This window comes from Meles meles, chromosome 17 (genome assembly GCF_922984935.1).
Source record: "Meles meles chromosome 17, mMelMel3.1 paternal haplotype, whole genome shotgun sequence".
Taxonomy (NCBI): Eukaryota; Metazoa; Chordata; class Mammalia; order Carnivora; family Mustelidae; genus Meles; species Meles meles.
The window spans coordinates 9571325-9587316 of record NC_060082.1 but is presented as its reverse complement, the minus strand read 5'-3'; the positions used below and the strand labels follow the sequence as shown (position 1 = coordinate 9587316).

At 48.8% G+C, this 15992-nt stretch overlaps 1 protein-coding gene across 2 annotated transcripts in view; it reads left to right on the top strand.

Moving 5' to 3' along the window:
- The window catches only part of FAM78B (family with sequence similarity 78 member B), an 89395-nt gene extending 74112 nt beyond the window's left edge, over window positions 1-15283 (top strand). The window contains exons 2-4 of one of the 2 annotated variants that reach the window (XM_045981978.1): window positions 2418-3348; window positions 12760-13572; window positions 14430-15283. In XM_045981978.1, the coding sequence (XP_045837934.1) occupies window positions 2418-2940 (523 nt within the window). In that variant the 3' untranslated portion in view covers window positions 2941-3348; window positions 12760-13572; window positions 14430-15283. Of the gene's footprint in view, window positions 1-2417; window positions 3349-12759 lie in introns of both variants that reach the window. The other variant, XM_045981977.1, reaches the window with a different exon arrangement.
- Window positions 15284-15992: the final 709 nt, after the last annotated feature.

Genomic DNA, 15992 nt, shown 5'->3' with positions numbered 1-15992 from the left:
TCTCTGTTTGCAGAAAATCTGGGACCAAACTAAGCTGTGTAAATTTCCCACATGACTGATGTCTAGAACCCTGGGCTTAAGTCTGCTCACATAGCTCTAGGCAGGAAGGTAAGGCCAAAAATAGGAACTGTAAAGACTCTATAGAAAAAGTTTCTTAATCGACCAGCAAGATAGCCAGTCCTGAGGACAGTGTTACACCAGAATCAAAAACCAAGAAGCCACCAGAATGAAAAATTCCCCAACCAATATTCCACAGTTGGCACAGTGTCCAAGACAGAAGAACAAGTACAATTTGGTCCTGCCAAGAATGCTTGTTCTCCCGTCCCACAAAGGAACCAAAGGAACCCAAAGCAGGCCTGGTTACTGTCATCTAAATGGAGAACAGAGTTGAGGCAACACAGAAAGTAAATGCCTGGTGACTTACTGATCATCCCCACACTTCAGCTGGGGGCAAGAAGCTGATTTCATAAACCCAACAAGCAGATTGGGTCTCACCTGACCTCTGACACGTATATGGTCACATCCCACTCAAACAACATTGACGTCCCTCTGTACAGTGAGACACGGCTGTAGCATTATTGGGGAGCTACTCATCGGCGCAGCTACAGTGAGCATGTACAGCAAAGTGGGCTCCCTCTGACTTTCTACTTGAGGTCATTTCCTCTTCTTCATTTCTGCCAGTCATGACACACCGCAGTTATTCTCAGCAGTTACCAGGGGCATGGAGACAAGAGAAAAGGTTTTTGCAGTGGTGGGCCCACCTCCTCCCCAAGCAGCCCCGCTTTCCCTTCTCTTCAGATTGGGGCTGACTAGCGCAGGGGGTGCTGTGGGGACCAGCCAGTGGCAGCAATTAGTGTCGCTCAGTCTCTGTGTGATAGTAAAGGATGCAGAGACATTTTAGCCTCAACTTGACAGTGCAACTCTCTCTTAAGCCATTCGTATAAAAGCCCTGTAGGGTCTTCTGTCACTTCATAAGAGGAAGAACTTTCTATCAAACAAGGCAGCCACATCTTAGCTGATGAGTGGAGCACCTCATTTTTTTAAATTATTAAATTCTTCTGCAATGTCACTGAGAATCACTCCCAGTGCCAGCGGTGGGTATATGGAGAATGCATAGGCAGCCTCTGCTGACTAAACCTCTGCTTCTGTTTGGGTTCAGTCCAGCTCCCTGGGGCTGTTCTGGGACCTGCAGTCACACAAGACAGCCTGAGTCCTCTCCACTCTGGCTCTCTCCAGAACCAGGAGGTGGTAAAATAGAGTGGTCAAAAGCATGGACTTGAGACAGATAATTCCCAGCACCACCTCTTACCATCTGTAGAACCCTTGGCGTGGACTTTAACATATTTAAACCTCCATCCTCTTGTGTATAAAATGGAAATAGAAATTCATGTATCTTGTGAGATATTTTGAATGTTACCTGAGAAATAACATAGTTAAAGTACTTAGCACAGTGGTTGGAATAGAGCAAGTGCTCAGTGGGTATCGGCTGTGATGATGATGATGATGAGGAGGAGGAGGAGGAGGAGGAGGAGGAGGAGGATGATGGCGGCGATGATGGCAGTGGTAGCGATGATGAGCAGAGGGGAGAGACATGGGCTAAGATCAGGAGCAGCCAGGAGCAGTAGCAAAGTATCCAGAATGACAAGTTTGCTAAGCTAAAAAATTGGATTTCCAGGCTGGAACTGAAGTCAGTGGGATAACAGCACATTAGAGACTATGTATGCCAGCCTACGGCACAACATTTGCATTGAGGTGGTTTTCAAGGTGACCATGATTTCCTTTTGTTAACAGTTTCTACATCTGTTTGCCAAGTGCTAGATTGGCCAACGACTGGAATTTTAGCAACCTTCTTTGCTGAGTAGAAATTCTACTACTATGATTTCTTGGGAAATTGGTGTAACCCTTAACTCTGCTCCTTTTGCCCTCCTTTCCATCTGATACTTCCTTCCAAGTACATCACATTTCACCACCTCTTCCCAACAAACAAACCTTACACACACACACACACACACACACACACACACACACACACACACACCTCCCAAGAAAGTGGTTCTTGCAATGGAATACCTCTAACCAGCTGATGACAATTCCACCATCTGATTACAATTCCACCATCCCAGCGAGTTGATGCCTCCATGAGGCTCACAAATGCCTCTCTGAGCTTTCTATTTCTACTTGGACCAGCTGTGACTTTATTTAACTTGTTTAGTATAGCTTTTTAATCTTTGTGTTATTCTGATTTGTCCCTATTTAATACTAAAGCATCACAGCATAGAATTTTTCTGACCAGAATTCCCCTCTGAACTTCCCATTTTGCCCAAGTTGACCATGTTAATAAGTGGTGAGCATCTCCTCAGTTTTTAAAAAATTCATTCAGCCTCTTCTTTTCTTGTGCATCTCTTCTGCTTTGCCAGGTCAAGCTGGGAACTACCTGACTTGAGGGAAGGGAGAGTAAAAGCCATCAGTGACTCAGATGGGGTGAGCTACCCTTGGTACGGGAACACCACGGAAACTGTGACCCTGGTTGGTCCCACGAACAAGATCTCCAGGTTCTCCGTCAGCATGAATGACAACTTCTACCCAAGTGTGACGTGGGCAGTGCCAGTGAGTGACAGCAATGTACCACTGCTCACAAGGATCAAGAGGGACCAAAGTTTCACTACCTGGCTGGTGGCCATGAATACCACCACGAAAGAGAAGATCATTCTACAGACCATCAAGTGGAGGATGAGGGTGGACATTGAGGTGGACCCTCTTCAGCTCTTGGGGCAACGGGCCCGGCTGGTGGGCAGGACTCAGCAGGAGCAGCCCCGGATCCTGAGCCGGATGGAACCCATCCCCCCTAATGCACTAGTGAAACCCAATGCCAACGATGCCCAGGTCCTCATGTGGAGGCCCAAGCGAGGACCACCTCTGGTTGTGATCCCTCCTAAGTAGACGCAGACTGGCCTGACTGTGTGCGGAGCACATGGCGCTATGACATGCAGTGAGGTTGCCAGGGGTGGCAGGAGCCAAACTGAGATTCTGAGCCAAAGCAGACCTCTTGGTTTGCCAGCCTTTGCAGCCACTTACGAAGAGCAGGCCTGCTTCTGGGGCGGCAGAACCATAATCCTTAGGAAAAGTCCCTTCCTTTTAGGAATAAAGAAATCACTGATTTGACAGACTTGCTGTGATTACCATGCAAGTAGCCATATTTCGGAGCTGACCAGGATGATTCTTTTACCTGAACTATTGACCATTTCTTTCCTGTGAGATGCAGGGGATGGAAACAAAATTAAACAGTGCCTGTGGCAAATGCTGCTTTCCAACCAATTAGAAGTGGGAGTGAAAACATCCACACCAGGTGTTTGTAAGACAGACAGTCCCGCTGTCTGACTGGAGGGTGCTTGGAGAAGGGGGTGGGATGGAAGTCGGGCGGTGAAGAGAATGGGGAGAAGGGGGAACAAGTTGCTACTACAAAGTAATACCTATGAATTTATTAGTAGACAATCAGATCTTCAACATACTCAGTGGAATGAAAGACACACCTAGAGAATTAGAGATACATTGATATTCGCTCCATTCTTAAGGGGTGGGGGGGGGGGGTGCCTCCTGGGAACTGTCCAGAGTTCTGGTGTGAATAGACAGATGGTGCCTTGATGGTTCCATCTACCCACCTCTTTCCAAAATTTGATTGTTCCGCGTATCTTTTTTTTTTTTAAGATTTTCGTTCCGAATATCCTTAATCACAGTATTTGGATAGACAGTTCCTGTATTCTGCACAAGCTATGATAATTGGGGACTTCACCATGTTCTTTGGTGAAATGTTAATTGTGATTTTGTTTACAGCTGCTTATCCTGTTTCCATTACCAATTCTAAATTTACAAGAAGATAATTCTTTATAAACCATGGAATCCACGTAGGATTTCGAGAACATTTTAACAAATAAGAAGACTATTTTCATTCTTTTTGGGTCTTTTTAGCTTCTGAATGATGTGAACATACCGAATGCATACGCCTATGTACATGCCCACATGCAAGCATACAGGCCAGGATGCTGATAGCCTGACCAACACAGGTGCCAGCAGTCCCTACACATGACCTTATAGCCCAGGACATACACTTTATATATGTTTATTTTAGCTTGAGTTCACAGAAGCTCAACTTCAACTGCATGAGCTCTTGTGAGGAAGTGCCTCATAATGCTTAACTTCAAAGCTCTTTAATGAAAATCTGAGCTGCTCACGTTGTACAATGGCTGAGATCCAACTAACAAGTATGAGAGACCATATTTCCTTCAGTCAGGCCACCAGCAAACATTTTAAAGAGTTTCCAGTCTTTTTTTTTTAATCTTTTTTTTTTTTTAGATTTTATTTATTTATTTGACAGACAGAGATCATAAGTAGTCAGAGAGGAAGGCAGAGAGAGAGAGGGGGAAGCAGGCTCCTTGCTGAGCAGAGAGCCCAATGTGGGGCTCGATCCCAGAACCTTGGGATCATGACCTGAGCCGAAGGCAGAGGCTTTAACCCACTGAGCCACCCAGGTGCCCCAAAGAGTTTCTAGTCTTTGCCATTAGGATTCTTTCAGCTGTTCTAGCTTACATCACCCAGAAAAGAGCATTTCTTTTTATTCTCAGTCATGCAAATTGTGGTATACACACACATACACACACACACACACACAAGGTTTCTTCATTTAAAATCCCCCAAGCAAAATAATTGTAAAACTGTCACAATGTCATTGTAGATTTTATGGATAGATACTGGCAGCCTAATTTCAGAGGTGAAAGACTTGAAGTTCAGAGTAATTATTACAGTCCTATGGTTGGCTCCAATGATATCTTCTACCAGAGTTTCAGAATGGAGAGGAAAAAACAGGAGGACTTTCTCATTACTTTTATTAAAAATACAACCAAGTCTAATTTCTTTCAGGTTCTAGTCCCAGGGGATGGTGCTTATTTGCAAGAGAGAGTTAACAGATCCGCTCGAAATCCTGTAGTGTTAACCTCACACCCCAACCACCAACCACTCTCTTATAGATGAGTTATTGATGGCAAGCTGAGCTGTTTATAACAGCACATTAATGACACATCAGTGACTCACAGAAGACCTAGAGACATTCCATTTAAAAATAATTCAGTTGTTACATTTGGACACTGTCCTTCCCATGCTTCCTTGTTTTTTATGGGAGCTCCAAAGAGCTCCATGGCTGAAATAAATTGCCTATTTTACACCTTGATGTCTGAAACAACAAACCATCTCTCTGATTGAATTAGACGCCACCTTTATAGAATGCCCGGACACCAATCCTACAATCCAACCCATGCGGCCCTGTGCTAAGAAAAAAAATTTAAAAATCCAAAATTACAACAAACAACTGGTTAACGAGAAATGACCATTGTACAAAATCCTGTACAAGATTTCTGTTTTTAAATTCCCCTCGCCCCTCCGTTAAAACAAGACATGACTTCCACAATCACATTTACATTTAGTGTAACTTTTTCAAGGGCAGATCTGTAGAACGCAAGGGGCAGCATACACAGCTAGACTTGTTCCCACTGAAAATCTGCACTTTGCATAGTTTGAAAAGAAACGACCTGGCCAGTTTTCTGGAAAATTATGTAATAACAAAATGAGAAAAATAGAGAGGAAAGTGCTTATCAAAGTTAAAAGCCCTTGGGCAAATACACATTATGATTATTGTTGTGATACTATTGCGAGCTGTGCAGTGGGTCTCTCGGTCGGGAATGAGCCGGCAGAATGCTCCATTGCCCTGCAGCCGATAGTGTTCAAGTTGAAGTCGCTTTGCAAGGAAACAATCCCTTTTCTTTTCTGGGATCCTTCGATCGTTACCTTTTCAGCTTAGTCAAGCTATTGCCTAACGAAAGGCTCTCCAGCAAGAGAGAAGTCACCTTGAAATCTTTATTGGGGTCACCCCATCATCCCATCAGGCTTTTCTTCCCCTGAGAGTCCCCTGAGGTCTGATGCCAGGGGCCATCAGTTTAGAGAAGCCCATTCAGTGCCTTGATCAGGTTTTAGTTGGATGGTCTCAGGGCTATACATGGATTCTGAACACACACATAATTGAATGGTGGCGCAAGAGCTTTTAATTCCGTGTAGGAAAAAGCATTTTGTCAGGTAATAGATCTTAAATGTAGTCGCCTTTGAGATCTTTTCTTCCACAATCTCGAGGAAATTGAGGTCCAGTTGAAAGAGCTCATCTATTCAGGGTCACAGACCTCTGTTGCTAATTAGCAACAGAGCCAAGAGAGAAGAGCCTGGGTCTCCCAAATGTCATAGCACAGCATGCGCACTTACCTGAGACCCAGAGTCCCCTCCAGTGTCTGCCCCTGGACAATTCACCCTCCCAGCACTAGAGACAACTGAATCCCCCCTTTAAAAAATAGGGTGAAATCTTCATTACCATTATGTCAAAAAAAAATGAATATTCCAGACTCCCTCTTACAGCTGTTTTGAGATTGAACTCTTAATCTGGGCCCTTTGCAGCATGGATTTTGAATTCCCAGCTCAGTGCTTTGGTCCGCAGCACACGGGAAGGTTGGAGGCTCGTCTCTCGCCACCTCCCAGACCATGGGCTTTTTACAACCCCTTGTCTCCTGGTGGTAGGGATGATAGCTCATAGGGCAAAGTCACGTTCTAAGCAGCAATTCTGCGCAGTAAAATAAGAGAACTGTGATTTATAGAGTATTTTACCAAAGGCTTATTCTATATGCCTCTTCTCGTCCCCAGAGAGTCTTGCAGGAAGTAATTTTGTTGTTGATATTACTGTCCCCATTTTAGAGACAATAAATTGAGATCCAGAGGGGCTAAGTGACTTAACCATGGGTGCACAAACGGGAAATGTCAGGAGTTAGGATTCACACTGGGCCCTTTGGCTCCAAATCCCACGCTAAGACACTGCACTGCACGTCCCCTCCCCCCAGGCATTCCCTGCCTGGAGGGCACCAAAGAGAAGGACGCAAGGGAGAAAGCAAGTCACTTTCCTCTCCACAGCCATGTAGTCCCTACCAGCTACTGAGTGGACATATTAAAAATAAGAGGACAAACCTTGTTTTCTTAGGCAGAGAACCTTGCAATCCCCAGGGAGACTGTCCCCAAAAATCCCTCCTAGGGACTGCAGGCTGGGGGACCTGCTGTCACTTGGCAGCTCTCAGCACAGCCCTGGTCATTAGTAGAGGAGGAAATCTGCTGTCCTGGTCTCAGAGCCCCTTCAACAGCCCATAAGCATGAAAAGAGAAGGAAAGTGTGCATCCCGCAGCTGGGGTCCCAGCTGAGGGAGACCCGGACAGCCACCATCCCTCGATGTGGCAGAAGCAGCCCCCCAGGCAGAGGCAGTGCACGCACAATGGCTCTCTGAGCTCCGGGTGGCACCTCGAACATTCTTGTTAGAACGGAGGGCACAATTAGGCATTACCAGAGCCAGCTCCCAACTGAGCTGCAAAGAAAGATGTAAACACACACACACACACACACACACACACATGAACCCACTACACTCTCGCACTCCTCAAGCTGAAAAGAAAATTAATCAAAAAGCCAATGAATGCCTGAACTCTATAATTAAGCCTAAATGATCCTCAGATAGAAAGGGAGCTGAGTGAGCAAGCTCAGTGCACACGGATATTTTTACCCCAGAGTCTTGTTGCCATTAATTTCTTTTGAGATCTTGAGTACATCTGGTTCCGGTTTCCCAGTAGGACATCTGCCTCTAGAAGGCCCGCAGGGGACTTGCCAGCTCAGTGGCCGGAGGACAGCCAAGGTTATCTGGCCATCCTCAAACACTTTTATGGGAGTGCGTCTGGGGAGCTGAGGGTCATGGCTGGGCTCTCCCACCACCCCCCACCCCTGCCCATGGATCCCACCGCTAACCTCAGCCCTGCTAACCATTCCCTCCGGCCGTACCATGCTTCACAGTTAACAAGGGGTTTTTACTGTCCTTTATGTAGAGCTCTGTGGAAGACAGGAAATCTTAGTACTGGCCTAATCTTTCTATCTTTGTATTAACAACAGCTCCCATTTGTTAGTATGTTATACTTGACACAGCACAGTTACAGAGATTCTGTCATTTTGTTCTCAATGATCCTGGAAGAGCTGCCCTATGTCCCCATTTTACGGTGGAAGGATTTGAGGAGAAAGGTCAAGCAATGTGTCCAAGGTCACCCTAATGTTGGTAGTGCACGAAGGATTTGAGCTCCCGTGTTCCAGCTGCACGCCTGCACTCCATTCTCATGGAACAGTCTCTCCCTAGTTCAGTCCAAGCATTGTTGTCTGTCCGTCCAGCCACTGCTCTTCCCGGGGCGGGGCTGACCGGCTGGGAGAGGGTGTCTGCAGGAATGCAGGCATTGATCCTTTTTGATTGGTCCCTGGATGCGGTTTGACTAGACAGGGTCAGCTCTCCTGAAGAGTCTGGGTTCAACTGTCCCAGGCTCCGCGCCTTCAGGTGATTTCTCTCCTACTCCTCGCTGGAAGGGAGGCCTGTTTGGGGGCTCTGACGTTGGAGGCCAGAGCCCAGGCCCTCAGTGTGACTCAAGATCCAACTGGTGAACTAGACCTTCAGCAAATCATTTAATTCACCCGGCCTTCCATTTCCTCTACTGTTAACTGAGCCACTAATACAACCCAGCCAGCATCACAGTCGTCGTAAGGCACTGCGGCATTGGTAGACTCACAGGGCCCAGAGCTAAATGCATGATCTCAAGTTCCACCTCCTGGGAAGCCCAAAACCATTTCAGGGAAACCGACTCTGCCCGCCAAGCCTGCCTGCCTTCAGTGGAGGGTGGTGGACTTTTAGCACCCTCCCACCCCACCCCCAAACACCTTGCTGGAGAGGCCTGGACCCTGGCAGTCAGGAAAAGAAAGGAGACTACTATGTAGCCCTATAGAAAGCAACAGTGAGCAGAATTCGTAGCTGCAGCTCCAGCAAGACTTTTGGAAAGGAAAAGAGGCTGAACATCAGATCTGGGCCAGACTTGAAATCCCAGCACACTTTGCCTGGTTTAAGCCACCTAGAAGAGCCAGCCGGGGACAGAGGCACTTTTCCTGTTGTGAGCTCAGGCAAGAGATACAGAGGTGGAAAATTATGATAACAATAATTTTACACACACGCGCACACACACACACACACTTTTTGTGGGTTTCCAATGATACAGAGGTAGAAAATAATTATATATATACTGTTGGGAGTGAGGCTCTCCCACAGTCCTGTCTACACAGCTTCCGATGCCCCAGATCTTGGCCAGGACTCCACAGTTTGGAGGTTGCACTACAGATCGGGTTCTGAGGGTACACATGAAAGAAGGACATACTTCTTCAAATGTTCCACCCCTCAGGCTGTCCCACCGCATGGCAGCCATATTTGGTTATGGCCTCTCTCTCTGCCCACCGTGCCCGCGGTGGCCCCATTCCACACGGCCCCATCTGGGCCGGCCACACAGCTTGCCTCGGGACAGCTTCCCAAGGCCCCCTGGCCCCACCGGGACCCAGCACCGCAGGCCCTCTGAGGAGAGAGGTACTCTTGCCCAACTGGGGAGTGGTCCTGACTGGGGAGAACCGACCCGCTCTTCTCACCAGGATAAGTGTGAAGCCAGGCCTCTGGGCAGCCGGCCACAGGGCCATATGCAGGAGCCTGTCCTCCACCTCCAGGCTCCTGGTTGTCCTAACCCAGAACATGTGGCTCAGTCCTTCAAGCGGCTGAGTGTGGGTCAGAACTGCCTGAGAGAAGGGAAAATGGATGCTAGCATGACAGGCCTGAGGGGAGAAGGCCGAGACCCAGAGCAGTGGCCCAGCTGCTCTCAGACATCCCTGGGGACCATGGGCGGCTCCAGCGGTGAGTGCGAAGCATTCAAACAGCAAGATGGCTGCATGGGCGGCTGGTCTCAGGCTGGCCCAGGAGCCCCCAGGGCTCTGGGAACAGGGAGGAGACAGGAAGGAGGACAGAGTAGTTGGCCTCAGGCCAGGCCCAGGAAGAGGCGGGATGCAAGGCACCCAGGATGCAAAAACTCCAGAAGGCCCTCGATGCAGGTTTGTGCAAACACCAACTCGGCCTTGCTGAGAGGAAGGACCCCACGGGGTCTGCCCGGGACGCCAGGCTTCCCTCAGCCCGCTCCCAGCCCTGCTCTGCGCGTCGTCTACGGGCGGCTTTCTTCACGGGAAGGGAGGCTGGGGGCGGCTGCCGTGAGATCCCCTGGGATACTCATTCTTCCAGCAAGTGTTTATTCGGAGCCGCTACTATGGGCCGGACTAAACAGAGGCCCTGCCCAGGGGGAGAGACGAGGCTCACAGGAAGCTCTGGGCACCGCTCGTCCTCTCCTCTGGCGCCACGCATCACGAGTCACCCCAGTTTAGTGAGCTCCCTCAGTCGGCCTGGGAGGGGAAGACGCCCCTCTGGCCCGAGGACTTGGTGAGGACAGGTGAGGTGACAAGCTGCATTCCGCCGCATTGTGTGATCTGTTCCAAGGAAAGGCACCAGGGAGAAGCCGACAGCCGCACCCATACAGCCTCTGGCTCTGGCGGCGGGAGAAACAGCTGGTTATCTCTCCATCTGCTCTTGCCCCTCACCCCACCCTCCAAACCAATTAGAATATTCCACACAGACATGATCCAATGAAATGTTAATTGGAAAAATAACAGGAAAGATAATACATGCACTTCAGGCTGAGAACTATTTCATTAAACTGAGCTTTGAAAGCAAGACAGCCAATTAAATTATTTCCCACTTCACTCCCTCACGTACCAGAAACTATAGAAAGCGGTTACTTCTAATTAATTAGGAAAGAAAGAAGGGCCCTGCGTAGGCATATCAGATGAACGGGGACTGAGGCTCTACGCCACCCCGCCCTCCCTGTGCCGTGCGCGTGTATAGCGCACATGCATGCACACGCACACGCCGCAGGGAGGAAGACTCATCTGCTGTCTGACCTGAAGAATTCCATGGGTCTTCTGAAAACAGCACAAAAGGCACCTGCTCCCAAGAGTCACTCACAAAATCAAACAAAGGAAAACGCCTTCTTTGGGCGCATGCATGAGAGGGAGAGAGGGAGAGAGGGCCTTTGTTGTGAGAGAACGCGCAGCCCGAAACTCAGCTGGAGTCCAGACTTTTCACAGCACAGGAGGATCTTGTCTCTGGGAAAGAAGCAGGCACTTCCCAAGCCAGCTCCCTCTTTCAAATGCTCAGGAAGGTGCCAGGGACCAGGAGGCCGGTCCTTCTGAATGGCCTGTAATATGCAGGCCTCATGCAAGGCATCTTCATGTTTCCATCTGTGAAGTGGGAAGAAGGCCTGTTCTCAGGGCCGCAGTCATCCCCCCCTGCTCCCCGCCCCGCAAAGTTTTTAAGGCTCTGAGAACATACTGGCAGAGTTTCTTGGGGAAACTGAGCGACAAAATTCAACCATGCAGTTAAAATATTTCCTGTACAAAAATTACACTAACCCAAAGGCACCCTTATTGTGGAGTAAGTTGCACCCAGGTAACATAACATGAACATTGTAATAATGAATGGAATGGTCCTATAAAGCACTCATCACCAGGATGTGACTTATGCACACAGGCTTCTCTCCAGTATGGTCCATGAGCAGCACACAGCTCTGAGGTTGTCTCAAGGCTTCTGCCCACCTGTGCCTGCCTCATGTCCCATCTTCCGCCATCATCCCCCACGTCTGTCATTGTGGGCCATGCAAGATATCAAGGGCCAGCAGAGCCTAGCCCCTAGCCTAGCCCCTCGTCCTTACTGCAGGACGAGGAACGGGCATTGTAGACGGTAGAGCACAGCAGCTAGTCTAGAGTCGAGGAACGGTTTCTAGAATGGTTTATCGGCTATTAATGGCTTATAGGCTATTGTACATATAATGAGGTTGTTTGCACACTTCAAACAACTACAACAAGTTGATTTGACAACCTCTGTAAGAACTGGGGCTTTGTTTTCTTCCTGAAATTGAAACCATGCATACATTCTGAAAATGCAGCCATGTTCATTTGTTCTCAGAAAAACTTGTTCTGCCGTTACAGCTTCGCGTCCCTGTGAGCAAAGGCAGTGTATCAAAAATCCAAAGAAATGATCAGGGAGGAAAAAGGGGGAGGCCCGGTGCTTGGATTTACCTCGGGGCAACTCCTCCTTCCATGCATTCAAAAATACTCTTTTTATTTGAAAGATTCAGCTTGCCCCCTTCTTCAGGACCACAATTATAACATAGAGTGATACATACAAATACCCTCCCCCACACAAAGATAGTGGTAGCAAATTGTCTTCAAAAGGAAAATGGACTGACAACTTCAACTGAGTAGTGTAGGCCTACACTCAACAAATTTTAGTGCATTTGGAGAGTGCACCCAGGCACAGGAATATGGGGTAAGCCACAGGGCTCTGGTAAATCAGCAAGTCTTGCAAATCTCCTTGTGCCTTGGTGCTGAGAATCAAGGCCATGGGGTTGGGTTGGGGTTGGGGGTGCCTGGAATTCCCACCCATTTCTTTAGATTCCTTTGTGGCTTGCTGGTGGGTTACACCTATGTGTCATCTGGAATCCCTTAATATTATTTTAGTTTTTAATCATTTTTTAAGACCCACATAAAAGCTACAGACCATCTTTACAGAGAAGCATATGTAAAGAAGTCCCAATAACTTTGCATAAAATCGCAGGGTCGTCATCCCCTTGAAATGTATTTATAAAGCCCAGATTATAAACACCTGCTTTTAAGGAATGACACTCTTTGGTCACTGTCTTAATGCCCGTCTTATTTACATGTTTCCATGTGCACATACAGGTCACCTAGTAGGACAAGGCACATCCAGCAAGCAGAACCACATGGCAGAGACTAAAGAGGAGGAAGTGAGCCATGGTTGGTGGTTCTAGAAGCTGAAGACCCGGACAGCTGATTTCCCGTTAAAATGAGTGCCATTCTGTCTCCTCGCCGTCCTCTCACCCCATGACCTGTAGCCCCTCCTACCCCACGACGGGTCCTGCAGCGCTCCCCATGGACTGGCTGGGCTGGCTGCTTGGCCCTCGGTGGGCTGCGCTGAAGTGGGACCTGCGCCTGCTGTATCTTTGTGTGTGAAAAGATTGGGTCCATCCAGATCTCAAGTCCATCCCTGACCCTCTAAGTGAAGCTGCCCAGGGAGAAAGAGCTGGTCAGCCTGGACTTCAGATACCTAACATGGCCCAGCCCTGGTTTCCAAACTTGCCTTCCCTCCCTATGCTTTTGGGTGGGAAACAGCGAGAATGCTTATCTCCCCTTTTCTTCCCTTCTCCACGTTGGGGGCCAATGTGGATACTCTTCTCGAGATTTCTCTGATCTTTGGAGCCAGGGCCAAAGCAGCCCTGCTTCCCTGGCATGACCAGGCTGGGTGTCTTCAGGGGACCAAGGGCAAAGTGCATGTCAGCAGGATTGATGGGGAGAGGGGAGAGCCACCCTAAGAGGGCAAAAACGGTGTGCATTGTTTTATTTACTGGTTTATTGATTGGCTTGCTTTCTGGTTGATTCATTTAGGAAATATGTATTTATTATACAGCAGAAAACCCACTCCCATCTTTGAGGCATCCAGCCCCAGAATCTGTCTTCTTGGCCCCGTAGAGCACAGTGAGTGACTCCTCTCTGAAGCGACAGAAAAAAGGTGGGGGGGATTCTCTCTCTGTACCCAAATACTTCCACCCCAACCCGATTTTCAGCCAAAAGTGGGGTTAGAAACCACCAGCTCTAGTCATGATAAAACCACACAAATCAGCAAACAGAGGGTCAACTGTCCAAGTAGAAGCTCCCAGCAGCCCGTCCCCTCTCCCTGGCGCTCTATGCGTTGTTGGGGAGGGGGGCGCATCTCGGATCTAGACTTCTCCTTCTGCTCTGGGGCCGACTTCCAAAGGCCACGTGCACATGAGAGATGCCTGAGGAGTTGAAAAACCATCCATACCCGGTCCTCTCCCCAACTCATTACAGCCGAATCTGGGGCTAGAGCCTGGCATGGGCGTTTTTACAAGTACCCTGTATGATCCTAATGTGAAGTTAGGCTTGGGAAGCGCTTCCCGCGTTTCTTCCCTTCATCCCTCCCGTCCATTCACATCCTTTATCCTCTGCTTCTGGAGCTTGCTGCCTCGCCAAGCATGGGAGCAGCCACCGGGGAATGAGAACTCTCTTCCCACTTCTCCAGCCCCTCCTTCTCACTCAACCTACCCATCAGGTCAACCAGCCTGAGTAGATCCCCAGAGAGTTGGCAGGTCCCAGCATTTTGCACCCCAAGGCTGGTGCCTGCACCCAGCCCAGGGGCTCTCAAAGCGAGTCCAGCTTTCCTAGGAACAGAAACCTACTCCCTGCCAGATTCTCTCTCCACCTGCCCTGGACTCCCCAACTCCAGAGGTTTAAAGGGCACTTTGGTGACTGCGAATCCCCATCCTGATGGGAAGGCCTGTGCTGAGTCCTGTTAACGCCGGCCATTTCTTCAGAGCCGCCTGATGTGAATGAGGGGCGACGGTGACAGAGGAAGGAGTCTCATCACCCCGAGCCAGTCCTTCCCCCAACAACTGCGCGGCAACCAAATCCCAAACGGCTGAGAAGCGCCATCTCCCTCTTCGCACCTACAAGCTCTCCATTGCTGAGTGTGAGTGAATGTGTGTGTGAATGTGTGTGTGTGTGTTGTTCGTGTGCTGCACAAAACCATCGAGCTCCGAAGAGATGTGCCATGTTCACAGCGGGCCCAGGTGAATTCTGCATTCGATATATACACCGAATTCCATACTAGGTATAAACAAACTGTCACACACACACACACAGCCTAGGGAAACCTGGGATGTGGGAAGAGGTGTTTTTTAGTACTCGATCTCCCTCATCCGGGTAATTTCCTGGGGCGAGTACAAGCCCACACACACCCTCCGCTGCCCAGCCTGTCCCCTCCTGCGCTCCATACCACCAAGCCCCCGTTCCCCCGTTCCCCAATAGTCAGAATGTCCCTGCCCTACGTCCCATCTCTCAGGGTCCTCCTCTCTGACAGGTGACAGACGGTTCAGTCGGTGGGTGCTAAAGAGTTGAGTGTCACCCCTTCCAGGTGACATTATGTTTTAATTGGGGCTACAGATAATGCCTTAATCTGGAGGAGAGGCTCTCACGGTGGGCATCTCAGGCACAGCAGTGGGCCAGTAAGGGAGATTATTTTTTATCAGGGGAGCTTTTTAGGGCACCCCCCCAACCCTACCCATCTCTAAGAGCAACCCTTCATAAGTACATGAGCACAAGAAAGGACACTGACCTAAGTACAATTTCCAGAATGTTGACACACCTCCCTCGTGTTGGCCCGAACTTTGCAAATGACAAAAATTAGAAGAAGAAGGAACAGCTAAATTAATTGAAACCTCACTGGGAAATGTAGCCTGTATTCCACTGGCCGCCAGCCCCCTGGCCGACCCCCACCTTGTTCCAACTCCCTTCTGCTCCTTCTCTTTTCCGCGACCACCCCCATCCGTTAATTTAATCAAAAGTGTCCTCTCTGTGTCCCCCTCCACCTCCCCCCTCCAACAAATGTATTTCCTTCCCTCACTGTTTCCCGTTTGGAATTGTGCTGTTTTTCGGTGTTGTCTGGACAAAGAGCAGGTGAAAAGCATGAGCATGTGTGTATCGCTTGGAAGAAAGAGAAACCAGGTATTCTGCTGCAGTTTGGAGAAAAAGCCACCGGAGGAAGAGACGAAAGTTGGCTCTGCAGAGTGCCTTAAAAATGACTTTAATTAGGAAATTCTGAGTCGTCAGTCTTTGGATGTTACATAAACTCAAACAGATGTTGCATTTCACTTCTCTGGGATTAAAAAAAGTTAAATACAGTATGTATTCAACAACAAAGTATCCTCTCTCTTTAATTTGGTCATTAAAGATGCAGCGACTAGTTTTTTTTTTTTTAAAGCCTCAGGGAGGCCTCAGAACAAGTAGTTCTGGGACGTAGGGAGGGCAGACGCAAGGGTCCTGCCCACTAGGACGACTGGTGGGCTAAGGCCAACTGAGTGCTGCAAAACTGGGGAAAG